The 23,106-nt window shown below is 42.3% G+C and overlaps 2 protein-coding genes across 6 annotated transcripts; both read right to left on the bottom strand.

Annotated features, from left to right (window-relative positions):
* Positions 1-1,073: 1,073 nt before the first annotated feature.
* On the bottom strand, positions 1,074-7,876 carry LOC117427873 (protein NipSnap homolog 1-like). Of its 2 annotated transcripts, none has more exons than XM_058994323.1 (10): positions 7,664-7,876; positions 6,397-6,527; positions 5,746-5,791; positions 5,407-5,501; positions 4,975-5,045; positions 3,790-3,930; positions 3,182-3,213; positions 2,872-2,966; positions 2,483-2,566; positions 1,074-2,286 (listed from the first exon to the last, which is right to left on the bottom strand). In XM_058994323.1, exons 1-10 carry the CDS (start codon positions 7,762-7,764, stop codon positions 2,222-2,224), a joined length of 861 nt encoding a protein of 286 aa, XP_058850306.1. In that variant the 5' UTR covers positions 7,765-7,876; the 3' UTR covers positions 1,074-2,221. The 2 variants fall into 2 exon arrangements, with proteins under 2 accessions (XP_058850306.1, XP_058850307.1); XM_058994324.1 differs by having other exon boundaries at positions 6,397-6,524.
* A 328-nt stretch (positions 7,877-8,204) lies between these two features.
* LOC117428482 (leucine-rich repeat-containing protein 74B-like) lies at positions 8,205-18,970 on the bottom strand. Of its 4 annotated transcripts, none has more exons than XM_034902331.2 (14): positions 17,512-18,970; positions 17,156-17,358; positions 16,666-16,855; positions 15,968-16,110; positions 15,456-15,588; positions 14,655-14,912; positions 13,364-13,473; positions 12,920-13,035; positions 12,337-12,415; positions 11,925-12,020; positions 11,641-11,757; positions 10,587-10,733; positions 9,852-9,937; positions 8,205-8,785 (listed from the first exon to the last, which is right to left on the bottom strand). In XM_034902331.2, exons 2-14 carry the CDS (start codon positions 17,318-17,320, stop codon positions 8,719-8,721), a joined length of 1,707 nt encoding a protein of 568 aa, XP_034758222.2. In that variant the 5' UTR covers positions 17,321-17,358; positions 17,512-18,970; the 3' UTR covers positions 8,205-8,718. The 4 variants fall into 4 exon arrangements, with proteins under 4 accessions (XP_034758222.2, XP_034758223.2, XP_034758224.2 ...); XM_034902332.2 differs by having other exon boundaries at positions 17,597-18,970; XM_034902333.2 differs by having other exon boundaries at positions 8,205-9,645; positions 17,512-18,969.
* Positions 18,971-23,106: the final 4,136 nt, after the last annotated feature.

Genomic DNA, 23,106 nt, shown 5'->3' with positions numbered 1-23,106 from the left:
AATGTGTGGTTATGTGAGCCGATTTGCCCATCCTTACCTGTGACTAATATTCACAGGTAAGGATGGGCAAAGATGTATAGGTCTGATGTAAGTGTTTGGAGATTAGCGTCCCGTTAATACAAGGACATGTACATTTGAAGGCTTTTCACAGACCAAGTAAACAAGACTCCTAAACTGTGGTAAATGACGGCTGCTGCACTGACCACTAGGGGTCACTGTTAACCCGAGGTCTGGAAGTCAACATAACAGTTCAATAACAACGGCATACAGAACCTGCAAACAAACACAGCGAGTACTAAAGTTCCATCTGGAAACGCCTGGCTGGCCTGCCAGTTATATGAGCTAATAATGGCTTTTAGCTGCACTGACATTTAACTCTCCATCTTCGGAGGGTGTTTCAGTCGCCCCACAGTGGAGGGAGGCATTTAGATTAGGGGGGAATCAAAGTTCATATAAACACAGATGCACATGCCATTGCTTGAAAATGACTTGAACAGTTTCCCTTGAATGTCATGAGTCTGAGAGTGGCATCAAGCCATTAACACGAAGCACATTATTTCCACTCGTTCCCAGATATTTCCAGGAGTCATCACAGACCTGTATCAGAAATCACAAAGGACCTCTGTATAAATCAGATTCACACACTGACTGATTAACTCCACATTTCCTCTCCTAAGAGTAATGACCTGTAATGCTGATAAGCTGCCAGCTTGGCCAGTAGACTGTCTCACAACTGATTGAAGGTTAGCTACTTCTGTTACTATGTAACTGCTGCACTTTACCCCTGTAACCACTGAAAAACAAAACGCTGGGCTGTGCTCTACAGAATACACACCGCAGACACACACGTCCATCTTCAGACATCTGTTTGAACTGGCAGCTCTCCAGAGGGAAAAGGTGGTGAGACAATGCGCCGGGAAGCTGAAATGGTCACAGAGTCGGGCTGTCTTGCATCATTTCTCCATACTGGTTCTGTGCTCAAGCTTGGATGGGCTGGCAAAGACTGTTGCTCTAAAAACACTATTCAAAATCCTATCAATTATATCTCTAAACAAAAAAACAATGTCTCGGAATGTGATTGGTGTTTTTACTCCAACAGTATGGAAAGTTTACATAAAATCTACAAGAGGCAAAGCCCAGAGTAAATTACAGCCTTTCACACAAGTGATATTATTATTATTATTATTATTATTATTATTATTATTATTATTATTATTATTATTATTATTATTATTTATTTCTTAGCAGATGCCCTTACCCAGGGCGACTTATAGTCATAAACAAAAAATACATTTCAAGAATCACAGTACAAGTATTAATACAATTAAGAGCAAGATAAAATACAATGACTTCAGTTCTAGTAAGTACAAGTATATGACAAAATACGATTCAATATCGGAGCAGATAACAGTGTCAGTGTTAGTTAAATCAGGATATGATTAAATGCAAAATACTACAGATTGAATAACACTTGTGGCAGATTACAGTACAGTACTCTGTAAAGTACAGGATTAAATGCAGTAAAATAGGGAGCAGATAAAGCACATTAAAGCACATTAAAGTGCTTAAAGCACTTTACAGCAAGTAAAGCACATTAAGGAAGAGTGATAAAGTGTCCAGAGGGAAAAGAGGAGTTCTACAGATGCTGTCTGAAGAGGTGAGTCTTGAGGAGGCGCCAGAATGTGGTCAGGGACTGGGCAGTCCTGACATCTGTAGGAAGGTCATTCCACCACTGCAGGATGAGGGTGGAGAAGGAGTGGGCACTGGAGGCAGGGGAGCGTAGAGGAGATACAGCCAGTCTTCTAGTGCAGACAATCTGTTTTATCTGAGCCAACAGAGAATCTGAGATGAGCAGCTACCTGTGGCATTTCACCAAGTCTTTAAAACATACACCCATGTGGTAGTTGTAAGTGAACTTGAAAAACCAAACAGTTGCGTTTGATTAGAATGACACAGTGGAATGTGTGGAGCCGGTCTGGGGGCGGGGTTTGTGTTTGATTACAATGACACAGTGGAATGTGTGGAGCCGGGTTGGGGGCGGGGTTTGTGTTTGATTACAATGACACAGTGGAATGTGTGGAGCCGGTCTGGGGGCGGGGTTTGTGTTTGATTACAATGACACAGTGGAATGTGTGGAGCCGGTCTGGGGGCGGGGTTTGTGTTTGATTACAATGACACAGTGGAATGTGTGGAGCCGGTCTGGGGGCGGGGTTTGCTGTTGTTACTGCAGAGGGGAGTTCTTCAGAGGGATCATGATTCTAGATTCCATGCTCCGAATCAGGGGCACTGCAGGACAAGAGAGAAAGAAAAAAAAAATACAAAATGTATATTTTCAAACAGTACATTTCACAAAGTTTTAACCCAAAAGTTATTTAAGAGTCAGTTTTTCCTTAACCAAGGAAGGCACTCTGAGACAGAAAATGGAAAGGTTTCCGGTCACAGTGAGACAGTATGGAGAGTGAGGGAGCATCTGTGTCATTACCTGTGTAGTACACATTTTCATCCCAGCCGGCTTTCAGCCAAGCAGAATTTCTTGTCTCTGCTCTAGACTGCAAATCTTTGTAAGCTGAAAAAAAAACCATGAAATTATCAATCTTAAAACTAGCACAGCGTATTATCATAATGTAAACTCTTCATGAGTTATGACAATGGCCTAACCCTTATACAGGTTTACCACAGTATTTCTGCACTGCACTTTCTGCAGTTTTCCCCCATTATACTCTGCATTTCTCACAGCGTACCCTGGTTTGCCATGTTTATTAGTATGCTTTACCGGACCTCGCTATTCTTTACAATGCTTTCACTCGCTTTATTGCACTTTGCTATGCTTTTATAAGGGGCTGCACTGAAAGGAGAGTTCAGATCACTCACCCCAGAGATGATGAACCAGGTAGAGATCTCCTATCTGGGTAAAGAAACCGCCCACCGCCTCCTCGTTCTCCTGCCGATGCTGGATCGCCCGAGCCCTATCGAAAGCGGAAGAATATTCAACATCCAACACTCCCACTAGAGCTGCACAAACCCATTATTCCATTATTCACACTGAGCTCTCCACAGAAACGCTGTGCTGACAATCAGCTGAGAGTCACTGGTGTTGATTGAGCTCATTTACCATTCAAAAGTGAAGCGAGTGAATTGCTCTGCAATGTTCTCTTTTACCCACCCTGATACTGACACTTACCAGTTGTTCCCCCACTCAATCATGGTGCCTGGCTGGAAAACAAACACAGAATAGCATGAAACATGACGAGCTATTGACACCAGGGTGGACCCTAAAGCAGTAGCACTGGTAACACTGACATTGAGCAATGCTGGCACAGAGGACACAAACGAGAACATGGCTTTCAGGTATGTATCTGAAATCTGTTTAAATTGCAGGCTTAGACTCCTGTGGGAGCGAGCTCTTGAAAGTTAGCCTCCGGCATGTGACTTCTTTTTTTTTTAAGAAGATAAACATAATATCAACAGGGCTTTTTCTTAACAGAAGTAAGTACATTTTGCTGAAACAAACCTTGAATTCACCCATGCAAACAAAAAAAACATGCATCCCCAATAGCCTGTTGTAAGGGAAATGGCGTCTCTTATATACCGGTTATTTTCACACACCTATAATGAAACTTGACAGAGAGAATCATAGAATACAGCTGTGCATCAGCTAAGAAGACAACATCTCAATGTGTGCTGGGTCTATGACGTCAATAGGTGAGTGATGCATTTAGTTGATAGCTGGTCCTCTGACATGCCTCGTGCTGCACCTCCCCCCTGCACATGTTATATGTGCGGCTCTACCTTCAGTCTGTAGGTGCGGAGCTCGTAGATATTGGGACCCGCCCTGGGCAGAGGCTCGTTCCAGAAACTGAACTCCAGGAGCAGCTGGTTTCTGCGTGAGATCAGCATCTTACTCCTCTCCTTCCGAAACTCTGTGTACTCCTGAGAGAGAGACAGACAGACAGGCAGAGACAGACAGACAGACAGAGAGAGAGAGAGACAGACAGACAGACAGAGAGAGAGAGACAGACAGACAGGCAGACAGGCAGAGAGAGAGAGACAGACACAGAGAGAGAGACAGACAGACAGAGACACACAGACAGACAGACAAACAGACAGACAGAGAGAGAGACAGACAGACAGGCAGAGACAGACAGACAGACAGACAGACAGACAGACAGACAGACAGACAGACAGACAGACAGGCAGAGACAGACAGACAGACACAGAGAGAGAGACAGACAGACAGAGAGAGACAGACAGACAGACAGAGACAGACCGACAGACACAGAGAGAGAGACAGACAGACAGACAGACAGAGAGAGAGACAGACAGACAGACAGAGACAGACCGACAGACACAGAGAGAGAGACAGACAGAGACAGAGAGAGAGAGAGAGACAGACAGACAGGCAGACAGACACAGACAGGCAGACAGACACAGACAGGCAGACAGACACAGACAGGCAGACAGACAGGCAGACAAAGAGACAGACAGAAAGACAGACAGACAGAGAGAGAGAGAGAGAGAGAGACAGACAGACACAGAGAGACAGACAGACACACAGAGAGCAGTTAAGTCAGCTGCTGGTGAAGATGATGCCAATGCTATGTAACTGATTTATGCTGGACCGGGCTCATGAAGGTAATAAGCTCTATGTAAACTTGCTGGAGGATATAATACAAGGCCTACATATTCCTCATGCACATATAAGCTGTTGCCAGGACCATTTTGGCTTGAAGGACAGTAATAAATTACAGCTCAGGTTTTGTTCCTAATATTGCCCTTTCAGTCTTATTTAGCAAGAGCAAAGTATTTTAAAACAAATCGCAATAGCACATTTAAACTGGCAGAATCGCAAACTATGCTAGAGAAGTTCCTGGCCAGATCTTTGAAACAGAGAACCCCTAACCCTCAAGCTCCTCAAACAAACCAGCAGGAGGTCTGATTGATGCTTCAGTGAACACAGCTCTCCCTGTTTAGTACCTTATTGTCCCGAAGCATGTTTAAAGACTTGGTCAAGGCTGGGTAACCCCCAGAGTATCGCCACAGGTGCACTGCAACAACAAAACAACAGGTGTCACTATCGCGCCATCCAAACTCAAGGGAACCCCAATAAAATTTCCCACAGTAGAAGCATAGCAAAGTGTGATAAAGCATTGAAAAAGCTTTATGTGCAAATCTGCAAAATTACTATGGGGAACTTTTATAAGACACTAATGATGTGAAAAAATATTATAATTAAACAATGCCATTTAATTATTATTATTATTATTATTATTATTATTATTATTATTATTATTTTTTATTTTTTTTTTAAATCATGGAGTTTCTAGAGCACGTATAGCCTATATTGCTATGATTTCAGGATAGTGCTCTTGCCTGCCCCCTACAGCTGAGTTTGTGAAGTGTGCTCACCGGCCTGGTCTTGTTCCCCATACCAGGTGTTCCAGCTGCCCACAATCTCACAGGGATAGTCCTGGTCACTGTGCAGCCTGCTCTGAACCTCCGCCCTGCAAACACAAGCACAGCGCAGGCTGGTCAAGGGAAATATTACACTGAGACTGTGACCCTGGGCTTGTTTCACATCCTGGTGATGGTACACTACAAAGTGTAAGCTTTTATATACATTGTAATAATGGTAAAGAGGTGAGATTTTCCAGTGCTTAATGCAAGTCTTTTCAAACTCTTGCCTAGCGATGCCCTGACCTTGTAGCTCATAGCCCCAGCTACACCCACGCCTGACTGGTTACTTACGATAAGCTGTTGTATTCTTGCAGGCACTCTGGCTTCACGTTATGAACTGAAAGAGTAAAGGACAGTGTCAGGCTTGCACAATATAACCCTGCACAAAACCACAAGCACATAATCACAAGCCCACACATTGCCTGTCTGCTTTATGACACACAGCCCTAGCTACGCCCACAGGTAAACAGGGGCATTGTCATTAAGTATGAACCATGGCTTATCAAATAGAAAAAAAACAGGTTACATAACTAGCAAGAGACAGCGAGGTTTTGTGAACTGCCTGGAGCACAAGCCTGCTGTGTACATATGGTGGAGGTGAACTGGAAACATCATTATCCCCATGCCAGAGCCCTAACCACTGTACAAAACACCTCTCACCTGTCCTCTTCACATTTTCACTTACAAATAAGCAGGTGGCACACGCAGAGGGGGCTCCTGTCTGTGCAGTGAGATGCTCTCTACTCACACTGTACTGAAATCCCATTAGAATCAAAGAGTAATCTATAAAGCTGTGGCACACGCAGAGGGGGCTCCTGTCTGTGCAGTGAGATGCTCTCTAATCACACTGTACTGAAATCCCATTAGAATCAGAGTAATCTATAAAGCTGTGGCACACGCAGAGGGGGCTCCTGTCTGTGCAGTGAGATGCTCTCTACTCACACTGTATCTTGTAGAGGTTGCTGCTCTCTTTCTTTGACAGCAGGTTGGAGTGGGCATCTTTTCTGGGGTCCACCTTGTGCACAAACAGAGACTGGAGCCAGCCCTTCTTGCTCTCACTGGCACAACCTCTGCTGGCATCAGAACACACAATGCTGGTTTATCTTTGCAGTCAAAATACAGATTTTTTTTTAGCAGAACAACAAAACTGTATGTTGTATTGCAATGGACTTGACTTCAATACTTACAGTTATTGTGTCACTTTGATTGTGAAATACATTGTTCTCAGTATAGGCAAACTGGGTATGCAAAATAAATGAAATGCTTGCGTGTACAGTACAGACAAGATCACTACAGCACTGTGGAAGCACCCATTCAAATCTGGTACGTTACGCTGTTTTCAGACTTTTACATCTTTTTTTATTGAATGGATCATATTTTCCAGTTTTTTACATTGTTTTTAATGTCATTTATCATATTTTTTTCCAGCATTAAGAAAATGGTATGCCAATATTTATCATTTGCAATACATTGGGTCTTGTATTTTTTTTTTCAACTTTGCGATGTACTTCTCATTCTGTCTTGCCCGTTGTGAATTGTTTTTTTCTTTTTAAAGAAATTGATTGTCTGTTTCCAGTTTACGTTTGCAAAAAAATAAGGTGTAAGTAATGGTAAATGTACCTCTGTTTGACACCCATGAGATCACAATTCATTGCGCCTGTACCAAAATTTGACAGCGTACCACTTTCGTTGCGACAGTGTACCACTTTCTGACATTACACAGGTCATGTTTTGGTAGGTGTACCACATTCTGACGATGTACCACTTTCTAACACTAACGCATATGTGTTTCCAATACGTTAACAAACTTCTGTATTTAAAAAAAAAAAAAAATAATAATAATAATAATAATAATAATAATAATAACATCTGAAAAAAGCAATCGATTAATCCGATTTGAATAACTACCAATCCTCACCAGAGAAAACCTTGCCATTCAGAACCACCGGCTCGTAGACTCTTGCAGCAACATTATTTTACGGTTTGCAGGCTCTAGTTTGTGTGTCTATTCTGAAAACCTGCACACACCATATTGGTTTTGTCTTAAATGTAAGGGTCTGCATCACGCACCTCTGCACGTTTAGTTACAAAGTTGAACGGTAAGTATTGTAAGCAATAGATCAGATAATATTTAATATTTGTTCATTTCAAAATAGATTTAAAAAAATGCGCATGTATTGTTTCAGAATAAATTAGCCTACGTATTTACCTGCTGTAGATCGCTGATCCTAATCTATACCTGCACAGCAATAACTGCTGGGATTTCGATATCTTTAGAGACCACGTCGCCGCTGCCATCTTGCAGATCATAAACGAGAATCTTCCTTTTATTGTCTTTATTTTTTTTATTTTTTGTAGAGCAGCGTTCCCTGTGTATTTTCAGACCGCCACTATATCCCTATGTTTAGTTCCTGCTCAAAGGTTACTCACGCTTTGGTGACGCGATCCTTGCAATAATAACAAGCGACAGCATGAGCTTTCTGCACAGCTAAGACTCCACGTCGTGCAGTATTGGTTATCCCAAGGCATTCACTACTGCTGCTTAAAAACGCTATTAATGCACTTCAATAAGGGCTGGATAGTTACAGGGTGTGAGCATGTTATTATGTAATCTACAGTCAGTTACTAGTATTACACAGGAAAAGGTCATCATTCATAAATAATTCTGTGTTAAAACACTTTCAAAGAGCCACACGCACGCACACTGACACACACACTTACAGGGTAACAGTTTATATTTTATTGGGTACTGTTAACAACCAACTTTTTATCCATAATCAGTCTACAAAGGGTATTGATTCTAAATAACTGACGTTTATAATGTACAACCATTCCACTTTCTTAAAACCAGCAAGATATCACATTATTTTTACATACAATTACATTATTTTTTACACATTATTTTTACATATTATTTTTACATACAATTACCCATTTATACAGTTGGGTTTTTATTGGAGCAATCTAGGTAAAGTACCTTGCGCAAGGGTACAGCAGCAGTGTCCCCCACCTGGGATTGAACCCACGACCCTCTAATCAAAAGTCCAGAGCCCTAACCACTACTCCACCAATGCACAGTTACAGCACAGGTATGTTACCATTTGCACTGTGGCTTGCAGGGCCCTCATCAGAAAGCTAGCACGCATGACCATAAAGAATGTTGTGTTTTTATGAATAACATAAATCTTGATATTGATGGAACTCTTCTAGACATTTGTTTCATGATTATTACATTTTATTTGATTCATTCAAATAACCCATGAGTTAAAACCTTGGGGCCAGTAAGTACCTGAGTGCAGTGTTGTTTCCTAAGCTCTTCTCAAACTCCTCTCTATTCACAGGAACAAGGAAAAGAATAAAATAACACATTCAGTGAGCTTGTCAGTGCTGATCCTGCTCGGCTTCCTGGCAACTCAGAATTAATGGACGAACAGGAGACATAGCGATTGGAAATTTCCTTCCAATCGTTGTGTTTCTCGAGTCACGCGACTGTGGGATAACCCCAGGATTTCAGCAACCTGGGAATCATACAACCTACATACCGGGGCATGTTGCTAGCAATCTGAAAGTTAAATACAGGAATGACACTTTAGTTATGCACATTTCTGGCTGATGAAGCCAGCAGGCATGGCATGGCATGGAAAGCTGCACACTGCTGTGAGTTGATGAAAGTTAGTAAACAGATGTTTGTGACAGTTATATGACCAATGCATACAGTTATTAGTGTAGACACTGTACTAATTAAAAGAGAAATGTGTTCTTGGAAGCAATTCCCATTTGGAACAGTATTGGGTCCCAATACTGCCTGATTCAGTTCCACATTACACTAATGCCATGAGGTTACAGGTGCTGTAATACCTAACAGTGCCCTTGGTGATCCCCTGGATGGGACCCACCTCAGACACAGTGTTACCCGTGGAAGTGTCTCTCTGCTCCCCTCGCTTGTGCTGTGCATTAGCAGTGGAACTCTAGCTGGCCATTGTGTAAAGGTGAAAATGAGATTAAAGCCGTGCAGGAAATGAAGACCATGCAGTTAACGGGCGGCAGCGTGATTTGATCTCTGCAGTGCCAGCAGGTTTCCAGCAGTGTTAATCTTCATGCAAAATGTGCGGGCAAGTCTTCAGTTACGTCTAGAGAGGAGCCGGGCATGCTGTGTATTGTTAGTCACTCATCAGTAATTTGTTAAGTTCACTGGAAGAAAAAAAGCAAAAAAATATATAAATACAGTATCAACTTCTTTATGGCAAACATCTCACTTGTCACACTTTAAAACCATATAAACATACTGCGACGGTACACAGCAGTGCGCTTCGTGGGTATGTCAGGGTGCACTGATTCAGAGGTCTTTATTTCTACACCACAGTAAAATGATGTACCTCAGCTTGTAACCACTGTACCTGAGATCAATCTCGCCATTCTTTTCCTTGTCCAGGGTATCCATTAGCTGCTGCAGTTCCCCCTTGGATGAAGGGATTCCAGCACCCTGTAACAACGGCAATAAAACTGAACACAAGCTTATGTGCGAGAAGCAGGCAACCGTTTTTCAGCTGTTCGAATGGAACTATAAAGCAATACGCGTAACGCTCTCTACCTTCCCCAGTCCCCTAATTTCAGTGTCACAGAACCCACTGCAGTGTTTACAAGAAACACATTGCCTTTGCTGTATCCCGTGCTGTCCATATCGCTGCAATCTTTTTTTTCAACATATTTCTGATAGTTTTGATACTCACGCATCATGGGTAAACATACTGAGGAATTACTTTTTTTCAACTTTACTCAGGAACATTCGCCAGGAGAAAAAAAAAAAAAATCTTCTAAACGTCGCAGTGTATCCAGTTCACGCTCCCTCCTGCAACAGTGCTGCCACTCTGATTGAAATGGGTGGAACGGAAAAGCAGCTCTGTTGCAGGGGGGAGCGTTATCTGGATACACTGTCTTGTGACTTTTTTTTTTTTTCTTCTCCTGGCAAACACTCCCGAGTCCATGTTGAGAAATGCATTGGGCGGCTGGTTTACAAACAGCTTGTGCTTTGAGTGAAGGAACCACTGAGCTGCACTCACAGTGCCTGTGAGCAGACAGTCTCATCCCATAACTGTACACAACTCGCAGACAGGCCTGCCTGATTCACTGACCACAAGTCCTTGCTCAAACTCGCGCCGAGTGACCACTGCGCTCTTGTCCTTGTCCACACGTTCAAAGAAATCCACCAGATTCAAGCTGTTCTCCTTCATGTGCTGCTTCAGCTTGTATAAGGGGCCTGACAGCTGTGTGGGGGAGTGCTAGGTGAAAGAAACTCAGAATATCAGCTTTTGGTCAGAAACATAGTATTATTTTTTATTATTATTATTATTATTATTATTTATTTCTTAGCAGACGCCCTTATCCAGGGCGACTTACAATGGTTACAAGATATCACATTATTTTTACATACAATTACCCATTTATACAGTTGGGTTTTTACTGGAGCAATCTAGGTAAAGTACCTTGCTCAAGGGTACAGCAGCAGTGTCCCCACCGGGGATTGATCCCACGAGCCTCCGGTCAAGAGTCCAGAGCCCTAACCACTGCTCCACACTGCTGCCCAGTGTGGAGTAGTGGTTAATTACAGATGCCATTGTAACAGTTTACCATTGTTTAACATGCTTTACATGTATTCCTGTTTTTTTTTTATCATGGATAGCCAGTGGTTTATCATGCTTTTACAATGCTTTGCTAAACTTGTTCTTGTATCATAAGTAACAGGCGATTCACTTTAGGAAACTACTTTTTCTTTATAGAATATCTTCTAAGTCTATCTGTCTAGCAGTAATAATGTTTTTTTTTAATTTTATTTTTTTATTAATTTGTGATATAATGCCATCTAGTGGCAGGGCTTAGAAAACACAGAGCACAGCTTCGGATCCAGCATTCTGTATTCATTGCTATGCAGTGCATGAAGTGTATGCAGAGCACTTGGTCTTCAGGACTGACGTGTGTCTACTCACCCAGTAGGGTTATAACTTTTAGTAAGACCATTCAAAAGATTTCCCCACAATGTAGTACGTGTTTCAGGTAATGGAGCAAAAGAAAGCAGCCCCAACGCTAATATCATACAGAGTAGAGAGATGCTTTCATAGGACACGTGTGGTACAAACGATGACGCTTTTTGTGGGGTGGGAATTGGAAGCATCCAGTCAAACCACTTACTTTGGCTTTTGTTTTTCTGAACTCGTCTGTGTTGCCTCCGTGTATAACCTTCAGATGAGGGAACATCTCTTTGACGGAGGTGTGCAAGTCATCAAAGTCCTTGTTCACAGTAATGTCCTGAAAATGGGGTTTAGTTAAAGAGGTACCCTGCGTGTGAAACACACTTAATAAAGCTGATTCTGTGAGAGACAACCTAATTTGTATTAGGATTATGATTATATATCTGAGAGGTAGCAGTGGCTGCTTGCTGAGCATGCATTACATTTCAATAGAATACTACTTACAGAGAAATCCAAGAACTCAATAGCAGACTCTGGGTTTCCTTGCATGGATTTAATTATCCCATAACAACCAGCGCTCTGCATTGGATTTCGAGAGAACTGGATGAAAAAAAAGGGAAATTAGACAGTTAGTAAAAATAAAAACCTAAATAAAACAGCGTGACGATCTGAAGTCATCGATTTCTTTATTCAGTCAAACCAGCACAAGGAAGACGACTCCCCTGCCTAAGCCAGTTTATTGATGGACGGTGTTTTTCAATTAGTTTTTATTATTATAAATCACTCAAATCAAACAGTGAAGTCGATATAGTTTATCAACATGTCTTACATTCATATTCTGAAATGAGTGGCGGTTGTACATTCTTTTTTAATTCACAGTAACATACAGGCATTCAAAACATCAACAACTACTTACATTCAAGGTCTTTAAGGTCTTATTTTCTTTAAGGCCCGTGGCAAACCTCACAGCTCCCTCTGGTGGAATCCTGTTGTTACTGTTGAATTTAAAAATTAGAGACCCCGATAAAAACCTTTGTTTCAGAAACAGAGCGAGCAGGAAGGACCAACTTAACGTTTGTCCTTTTGAGGGCCAAGTGTGGCCATGTGTATAAAGGATGTGCTGCCTGGGAGGTAGCGACTCACATCAGCCTAGGACTGCAGGAGAGTGGATGTTTGTGTGCACTTTGTCCTGGGCACTGAGATAACGAACAGCCTGGGTTAAAGTTTGTGAAACTCCTGAACCCACAGCCAGTACATTTGTTTATCTTGTGTTGTTGTTTGAAAAAGTACACCAGCCAATGTAGAACCAAACTCCTTGTGTTCGTCTGCCTGGTCATCGGACAAACTGTCACTGCAGGTAATTAGAATAAACTAAACCCACAATGACTTTACATATCGTAAAAGTTCACCCTGGTCAATTTGCAGACTCAAGTCTGCCATGCTACACTTTGCTATGCTTTTAGCACAGTTTAGTGCAGTCTGAGGGCAGCAGGAGTTACCTGACGTTGAGATGCTCAAGCACATTGTTCACTTTCAGAGCTTCTCCAAGGGCAGCAGCTCCAGTCTTTCCAAACCCATTGTATGACAAATCCACCGCTCGAAGGAATATGTTTGCCTAGTCCAAAAAAAAAAAAAAAAGGCATGCATCACAAGGCAATGAATCTTGGCACGAAGCAACTCTAGGTAATGGAGAGGAGAGAATGTGTGGCCTCTTGTGTCACGGAAGGGAGCTGTCACAGCATGTCTGTACTAGAACAGGTTTCATTGCTATGCATACTCACTTCCTCCCTTCATGGATTACTCATGGACATGCAAAAAAAAAAAAAACAGGTTTCTTCATGTGAAGCCAAGTTGTTGCAGTTAGAGCACATTTTCACACAACTGAGAGTGGGTGTGAGAGCGAATTACAGGGGATGAAAACCATTCGGTATAAACAGTGGTACCCCAAGGCCTTTTGCTATAGGTATGGATCCCATTTCACGAAAGCAGTTCCAGCTCAGGTTGAGCTCCTTCATCCCAGTGTTTTCAGCAATGGCATTGCCCAAGACTTCCCCTGTAAACAGAAAAGACCCGTTAATACCGGTAGACAAGTTTACCGTGCCTCTGCTGTGCATTTACCACAGGTTACGATGGTTTTCATGAGCAATCTTTACCATGCCTCTCTGCGCTTCACTGTGTGTGTTCATGCTTCACCGTACTTTCAGCATGCTTTACCAAACTTGATTTGTTTTTTGTTTAATTTTGAAAAGGTACACTCAGAAAAACAGCAATCCCTTCAATTGTATAAACACAGACATTTTTCATGATAACTTGCCCTCTATTCACAAAGCTGCCATCGGTCTAGACCAGGTCCATGTGTATTGTTATTCATGCACTGTTTTTTTGCGAGCTTTAGTTTATCTTTCATTTGAAAAAGTCAGCCAGCCAGTCATAAAGATTTCCTTTAGACACAGGGCTTGCAGATTGCGTAGGTTCTCCTGCTCCACTGTGCATTAATGCAATGAGCAGTCACACAGACAGGATACGTGAAATTGAAAAGATCTCACACAAAAGAATAAGCCACAAACCACACCATGCAATACACCATCCACCAGGTGCTGCTAATAGAACTGAATCATTAGATATGTATACACGTTCATCCATCAATCACTAAATGCACCTGTGGACAGTTCATAGCATTGCATTGCTTTTCACATAATTGGGTTGCATTTTTCTATGACCTAAATACATGCTTGGGTCTGGTTCTTAAATGTAAACGGCTGAGCCACAGTTTGGTTAAAATAAACTTGTGACTTGCAGAACATATCCCCTAGGATCTGAAATGTCCATAAATAGAAAAGCCATTTAAGAAAGCTTGTACAATATAACCACAGTCCCATTACACGGCTGAAAAGTCTATTAAATTCCTGCTTCTCTGTGTGTTGCTTTACACCTCAGCAGTTACAAGCCAATGTTCACATTCTGACAACTGATATAGATGTTCAGAAGTTACATTCATTCAATTAAATAACAAAGCTATGCCACTTACATCCAACACCGTTCCATTCATTTCTAAAAATGCTGTATATTCTTTTTTTCCTTCTAAACGTTTCATAGTTGTTGAATGTTTCAGTGATTAACCATTAACAGCTTTAAAAGGGTTTTCAAACCGCTAACATATAAAAGCAGTCTACCCTTCCAGACAGAGTAACTGGTTCAGGTAGCAAAGAGATCAAGAGGATTGCTCTGAAGGACCTGCAAGGTTGACAGCTGTATGAAGACCCCACAGCAGCTGCCTGGCTGTACCTGCTCCCTCTCCCATCAGGTTGTGGCTCAAGTCTATGGACTGCACTTTGTGGTTGCTCATGAAAGCCTCAGCCAGGGGTGTGGCAGCATGGTCATCAAACTCATTCCCGCACAGGTTAATATTCACCAGGGTGACGTTCTCCTTCAGCATGGCGGAAATAGCCTGGGCACCTGCTAATCCCAGCTTGTTGTCTGACAAGTCGATTCCTGCAAATTGTGTAAAGCGTATTGGAGGGTTAGCGTTTAGAAAATGACCAGGAGTGAAAAGGTTGTGCTGCTGTACTGCCCTCCTGAGGCTGACCTTAGAACTGCAAACCATCGAAGACACGGAGAAAGATTCTCGTCAAAACGTTGGTTGGGACCAACACTTCAGCACAGTTATTACATAAGTCGGGAAAATCCTGTCCCTCTGTCTTTCCATACGGCACATTTACATTGCTGTGATGAAGCTTAGTTACAATATTCTTTACCATGAGGCACTGACAGTTTTAAAGTCTTGGGATATATGTATTTTTACATGTACAGACAATAGATGTAGGTCACAGGTTATTCATTTTTTGTGAGACCTACAACTCTAATGTAATATTGAAAGCTTTGGTGGGGAATGTATGTTAGTAACATACATGTATATGTTTTAATAATGAACACAATACAGATGGAAAACAAGTGCCTCAAAATAAAACACAGGGACCCCAATCACTGATTCCTTTCTACATGAACTGAAAAAGAAAAAGAGTCTGGTAAACAAACCTGTGATGTAGCAGTTCTCTTTCAGCATCTCTGCAATGGCCACTCCACCTCCTCCTCCAAGCCAATTATCACTCAGATTCAAGTTCAGAACGGAGGTATTGGTTACCAAGGGAACGGAAAGAGCTTTGGCACCCTGGAATGGGAAAAGAACAACAGAAAAACTGTTACCATTTACAGCTTTTTTGTGCATTTGGTGCAGAGAGGGCTTAACCCACACCAGCATATTGAAAGAGAAGCATGCAATGCAATGGTGGCAGTGTTACAAACCAGGACTTGCACGAGCACAGCAGCTTCGATCCGTTACGACTCATTAACCCTTTCAGTCCTGAACTACTGCTGTCGAATCTCAACACGATTACAGGAAGTAGACATACACCACACCAGACTGGGACTGAGGAGTCCTGTGAGGTTCCAGCGGGATTTCCAACGCCATCTGTCAACATATGGCTTGACCTTGAGGTCTTGCCAGGACTGAAAGGGTTAAATTGCATAGAAAAATGATGAGACTGCACCTGTGGCCCCAGTCCATGATGCATCAGGTTGAGCTCTTGGTCATGCATGTGGCGCAGGAAGTATGACGCTGGAACCACGGCAAAGATTTTACAGGCTTCTTCATACAGCGTCTTTACTGTGGAATAGCGGGGCTGCTTTGCATCTTGAGCGGACATAAAAATGACAGGTTTGATTCAAACATCAGGACGCGTTAATCATCTATACCGGTGTACCCTCATAAGCTGGCCTGCTGGACACATGTGCCCCTGAGCACCCAAAGTGCAGCAGCCGGCATTCTCTCCAGGTAAACTTAGGGTGACCACATGGCTCCATGTTCACCGGGACAGTTTGGGACAGTTCAGGCTTTTCAACTCACATGGCAATTCATTCTGGTACCTTTTACCTGTCTCAGGTACCTTTCACTGGTCTCTATTCTTTAAGGCAAGACTACACTTACCAGAATGCATTGCAATGTAAGTTAACTGTTCCTGAACTGTCCCAATGAACATGGAATTCAAGATTCTAATTTTAAATGTTTGGGGGGGGGCGATTGGGGGTGATTACAGTATTACCCTGATGTCTCCCCATAGATTTTGTACCAATAAATATGTCTCTAAACAATGTTTTTTTTTTTTTTATTTATAAAAATGTCCTATACAAACAAATGTAAACAAAGTAAAACAAGTCTGCCGGGTTCAGTCTGCTGCCGTTCTCATACCATCTATTTCCAGGTCGGTGTCCCATTCTTCTTCCTGGTTTGTAGCTTCCTCCTCGGAGCTCTCTCTCGACTTGGCCCCCTGGGGGTCTTCCCCTTCCTGCTCAGCAGGTGAGTCCTCCTCTGCCTCTTCTTTCGGACCGGCGGACGCCCTCTCTGTTGGCGAATGGGCTTTGTCAGATCTGGAAACCGTCTAAAGAAAAAACTGACAGGTGTTAGCTAGGCTGGTTGTGAGCCTGTAAACACTTTACATTATTAATTTAAAAAAAAAACAATTCTAACTCCACAGTAGTAGACGGACACCATGTTTCTTACTGAATATCAGCATGTCATAAATAAAACACAAACAAAAAAATTCTCTTAGCATGCTGAAGCTTTACTAAACATGTGTGGGGCTTTGGTTTAACACATTTTGAAAACTATACTAAACTCTTCCACCCGTTCACAAAGCCGCTGAGCAGTCTGGAGGAGGGAACCCGCTTACAGGACGCACCTTGGTATCTGTGCTCCCTCGGCTAAATGCTTTCCAGGGTCTGCTGGCTATTCCTCCCAGTTGGTGGCTCCCACTCTGTGAGCTCTCCTGCTCCAGCTCTGCCTCTCTCACCTCCTGCACTGAGGGCAATGCAGATTCTTTCAGCTGCTTCTTACTGATAACCATGGTGTCCAGAAAGACTCTGAAGAGCTTGCTGAGTAAAGCTGATAAAAAAATATATAATAAAAATAAATTAAAAAGTTATCAACCTTGTGGGTTAATAACAGCCCTACAAACAATATACAAACAACTACTCAATTAAAGGGCAAAAACACACTCTCTGTCAGTAAAGTAATGTCAAGTAATTGAATACTTACAGTTAGAAACACAAGCTGCAGGTACTTCACAACTTTACAGAAAGGAAATCTCTGCAGAAGTTAGCTCTCAAACTTGTCAACCTACCTTAACATTGGGGCAGAACCTCTGCTGAGGTGTGATTGGCACGGTTCCTGACGAATGGCAGAGCAGAATGCGGAGCAATGAACCGAAAGGCCTCCAATCTCAAGTGGAGGGTTGCGCAATGGCTATGTTCATGTTAGGATGTTTCAATCAGTTGCTAGGTTGCCATGGTGCTGTGGTAACGCTGCAGGTTTGCTCCCCAGGGACTTTTTGTTTTGTAAAATGTAGGCCTATTGATTTATTTTGATACGTTTATAGATTTATACTCACAGGAGGACTTGCAGGCTCTAATACGGTGGAATACAAACTAACTAACCTGCTTCTGTGTAAGGGTGACCCGACGAGACGTCGCGGTTAATAATAATAATAATAATAATAATAATAATAATAATAATAATAATAATAACAAACTCAAAATAAAAGTAGCAATACATATGTAACACACTATGGCTAGTTAAACTAATTAGAAATTATACACCCGGGAGTGTAGTGAAATTAGCTAGCTTCTAAAAAAAAAAAGAAGATAATACTGTAGCGATCTTGGTTCCATTTGTCTGAACGTGGAAATGGACCCATGACGTCCACAGCCACCCTTTCCATGGGACTGCCGACGATGAGCTGCTGGAGGGGAGCATGGGACCTCTCCGAGGGTCCCTTCCTGGCGGTGCACTCGTCGCATCTCCGGCAGAAGTCCACCACATCGCGCCTGCACCGGCACCAGTAGAATCCCTGCTGAAGCCGGCGCAACGTTTTGGTCGCCACAAAGTGGCCTGTTCCTGGCATCCCATGGTGCGCCCTCAATGTTGGCTCCTGCAGGTTCTTCGGCACCACCACTTGCCACCGCTCTTCTCCGGTGGCCGGCTCTTTCCAACGCCTCTGCAGAATGCCCGCCTGTACCCTCAGCCCCTGCCACTGTGACCACAGCCCTAGGTGGCTGGTGAATGCAGCAACACCTCGTTCCATTTTTGTATCCCGCTTCTGATCACCAGTGTAATGTATTCGGAAATCACCGTGATTAGGAGGCTAAACAGAGTGGAGCACCAGGTTTATTGGCACTGACAAAAACCTGAAAGGTAACAAACAGTTAAGCAAAAAAAAAACAACAATATGCTGAAACAACAGTTGCAGGGTTGCTGTTGGCCACAACCACGCCGACTACCTTTTCTTTATCCACTCGCTAATCTACCCGGGGCTCTCTCTCTGTCCGACTCTCTACACCGCCTCCGCTTCGTCACTTCCCCGTAGAGCCCTGTCGGACTGGTGATTTCCCCTTAGAGCAGGGCTAACGAGGGTGTACACAACTAGGATTTGGGCGAGGGTAACATGGACTCTTGTCTCGCATATTTGCTGTATAAGCCCCCGTGCACGTTACAATATAAGAGTGAGAGGATGGCTATTTAAATCACCATTAAACTGCCTATATTTGAAGCTTATATTTTAATGGTTGAATTAGTCTTATCAGTTATTTAACAATGTGTCCCGGTTTTGAGCTTCGAAGGTCTGGTCACCCTCTAGTTGCGCTGTTTAATACTACAAGCAGAAAATACTAGTGTACAACAACAAAAAAGACTTTACCGTATTTCCTATCGGGGGAAAAAAATGTATTTAGTACTTTTAAATCCATTAAATCCATGAACACTTATATGTGAATAGTCTTTGAAAGCTTACCGTATGTTTGTTAAGCCCCCTATATGTGGTTGTGTAAAGCCAGTCCATTATCATGCAATCATTGGCCTTTCTTGTTTTCTATGTGGAATGAGGGATTGCAAGTCTAGGGGAGGTGCGTGTAGCAGTGTGGTCCAAATAAAAGCTACATTTCTTACAGGGGAAAAATCAACTGTTAGTGTTTCAAAACTAGTAAGCCGATTGCCATGTGCCACTTCCTCTGACTCTTCCCAGACCAGCTCTGGTGTTGTTACTGTCAAAAATGAAATTACAATAGAGGATATGCAGACCTACCCTATTCCTGATTTATTTTTTATAATGATTTGCAGGAGATATTTCATATTTTCAACGTGGATGTAAGGTTAAAAATGTGTTTGTAACCGTCTGGAACATTTCACTTTAACATTCTGTTTTTCAAAAGCAGGGAAAATCTACTGTAATAACTAGTAGTAGTTTTTTTTTTAACTTTTGCAAAACGTCTGTACTAGTGCCTTCTCTGATTCGCACAAAGACTAAACAACAGAACCAAAGAATACTGGAAAAGCAATTAAAAAGACACTCAGGGATTTAAAAAAATAAATAAAAAATAACCACCCTTGCTGAGAAAACGTTGATCAGGGTTTTTAGACAGAGAGATGTTTTATTAAGTAAAATGCAAAATATCTGAAATATACATATAGTGGCACACATGTTCAAGGTTGGTAAAATACACAGCAAAGACACAAGGAGTAGGCTCTTTATAGCAGCTGCAGCATAAGGAACACAGATATCCCCCCCAATGTATAGCCAAGAGGTAAAGTACAGGTGGTATAGAGTTACAATGTTAGATTGGTACAGCGTGAGTAAGTGTTTGTAGTAGCTTATTATTTCACACCACCATGCATTCATATTCATATGTTCTCTTCTTTTCCAGTCTCAAGGATTCAGAAATGCGTTCGAGGACAAGACAAATACAAGTAAAGGTAACTAAAAGTACATCTGTAAAAAGATTTCCATTATTTATGAATTTTTACATTGTAGAGTGTAAACAGTTTTCATTCCATTTAAAAATAATAGTAAAAATGATCAGGAGAATAAATTAGAATAAATAGCATTTTTAAAACATTTAAATTTTTAATTTAGTAGTCAGCAAGTATTATTATTTTTTGATATTTTGTTCCAATTTATAATATCCAATTATTATTTAAGCTCGGCTCACCGCAACCACCCCTGCGCTGACTCGGGAGCGGAAAAGGCAAACACACGCTGTCCTCCGAAGCGTGTGCCGTCAGCCGACCGCTTCTTTACACACTGCAGGCTCACCGTGCAGCCACCTCGGAGCTACAGCGTCGGAGAACAACGCAGCTCCGGGCAGCTTACAGGCAAGCCCGCAGGTGCCCGGCCAGACTACAGGGGTCGCTGGTGCACAGTGAGCCGAGGACACCCTGACCGACCTAAACCCTCCCCCAGGGCACCCCCTGGGAATTCCACGGTGGGCAATGGAATAGCCTGGACTCGAACCGGCGACGTCGAGGCTATAGGGCGCATCCTGCACTCCAGGTGGAGTGCCTTTACTCGGGAGCCCCCTGGATCAGACATTTTAACCCCAAACTGTAACACTCACAAAGCTGAGTTGTTGAAATGGTGTTAAGTGTTTAAGTGCTGTACCTAGGGTTGCCACCTATCCCTGTTTTCCCTGGATCATTTAAACTTTTAACACCCCTCCTTCCGTTCAAAGGTCCCAGTTATTTGTACCTCAGAAGTGGCAACCCCAGTTGTACCACTGGAAACACCTTCAACCTGCCACCTCACATGTCGAACTGTTGTAGCCATCAGTGTACCCCATACTAGAGTTACCATACGACTCCATGTACAATAGGACAGTGTGGGACAGTCCAAGGCTTTTCAACTAACATCACAATGCAGTCTGGTACGTTTTACCTTTCACAGCAGGACTACACTTACCAGAATGCATTGGGGTGAAAGTTGAAAAGCCTGTCCAAGTGTACATGGAGTCATACAGTAGCCCTACTATACCACGTCATAAACCCAATCTAAATAAATACAGGACGTATGTGCACTCAAAGCAAGAGTAGGAACCCCATGGTAGCGACACATGACAATGTAAAAGACAGTTCAGTTTATTCAAGGTTTTCGAGCAGTAGGAAACGGACAGCACAGCCCCACCCCCAGCCCCTGTAGAAAAGATAACAGATCTGCCAAGGCAGGTTCTGTCATGTTTACAGCCTGCTAGCAGGGTGAGCAAGCAACATGCAGTTTGACTAATACTGGATGAGCTGGCTGCAGCTGCATGCATGTGGTCAGACCAGCTCACTTACTGAGGAGAGTTACCAAGCACAGGCAAGAGGAAAGGTGGGGACCAAGCACTGACTTCTGTACTATAAGACGAGCTTTAGTCTTCACTACATTCTTATCAGTGACTTTCTGTTCAACTCCAAGCAATTGTTAAAAGGAAATCGTCACCTTTTTTTTCATGTATAAACAACAGTTTAACTTTACGGGCATGCAAGTGGATAACACAAGCCACACTTCTGTACAGGACTTGACTGACCTCGCCAGTAACTTGCAAGAGTAACATTTATCCATAAGCTGCAGACAACTGGTATTGTAAAACAAGAAGTGTTTGCGGGCTAGAAATCTTCCCTGTTTTTTTTTTTTGTAGTTTGATAAATGGGATCAGCCCAAGCCTGATAAGGTAGTTCTACTGTTTATTTTTCTGTTGTAAAAACAACTGATCAAATCACGTCCAAATCTTTGCTGTTATTATTGTAGTCATAGACCAGAAATACTCATGCAGTACTTTGTGTCAATGTTGCTGCAGATAGTTCTTGTTTTACAGTGCTTAGTTTAGCGGTAGCAAGTTTAGATCCCAGTACCAGTACACTAGTTTAGGGTACGTTTCGGTTTCAGTTTACAGTTTCAGGAGGTATTAAACTTGCTGGCAATGATCGTTTGAGCAGCCTCAGCATAACACATGCGCCTAGGTTGATATACAGAATATCTGGTTTGTACATAAAAGTGCATTATTGCAACTCATAAGACGTGAGAAAGGCAACATGCTTTCGGTTGCATTACAAGACCGTATTAGACCGATACACATGCATGTAAAAATAAATTATTTGAATACATTGCAGTAAACACTGTTCATGAATAGATTCATTTTAACCGTGACAAAGAAAATATTCTGAAGATTTTATTTTAGTTGACTTTAAATAATATACATGAGTTTGGACTGATATCTGTTGTCTTTGTTCACGCTTTTCATAAACTGCAGATTTTTATTAACAATTTAATAAATAATAATCATTGTGTTTACTTCACCTTTCAGGCATACATTTGAAGAACGACATTATACAATAAAATAAATACATTACATCTTAAATACTCAAATGCTTCCTGGCAGCGAGTGGTTTTGCTTAGACTGCCTCCTTCACCTTGTCCACGGATTGACTGATCTTTCCACCATGTGTACCGTGTGACACGCTAATCCTTCGCTCTTGGCATTTGTAAATGTGTTGACACTCACAGTTACCAATAAAAGACTTCCTTCAAGGATAATCAGGCAGTGCCTGTGGGGCATGGCGGCTCTCTTGCTTGCATTAGGCTCCACATCACTAATTGCAGCACACATTCATTCCCTCTGCTTTTTTCACTTGTTCTATCTGATCCACTAAAACCACCGGCTCGATACTGTGGGAATAATGTTGTGACTACCTGTAGTTCTCAGTTTAGGTCACATAACCCTCAGTCTTTTTAAATAACAGAGTGGTGGTGTCATCTCTAACGTTATCACTGCATCTGTTATGAAGGATTGCAAAACAAAACGAATCCAGTTCAGTTAGGTTTTC

Source organism: Acipenser ruthenus, chromosome 21, assembly GCF_902713425.1.
Source record: "Acipenser ruthenus chromosome 21, fAciRut3.2 maternal haplotype, whole genome shotgun sequence".
In the NCBI taxonomy this organism is placed as follows: Eukaryota; Metazoa; Chordata; class Actinopteri; order Acipenseriformes; family Acipenseridae; genus Acipenser; species Acipenser ruthenus.
This window is presented reverse-complemented; position numbering and strand designations above follow the sequence as displayed.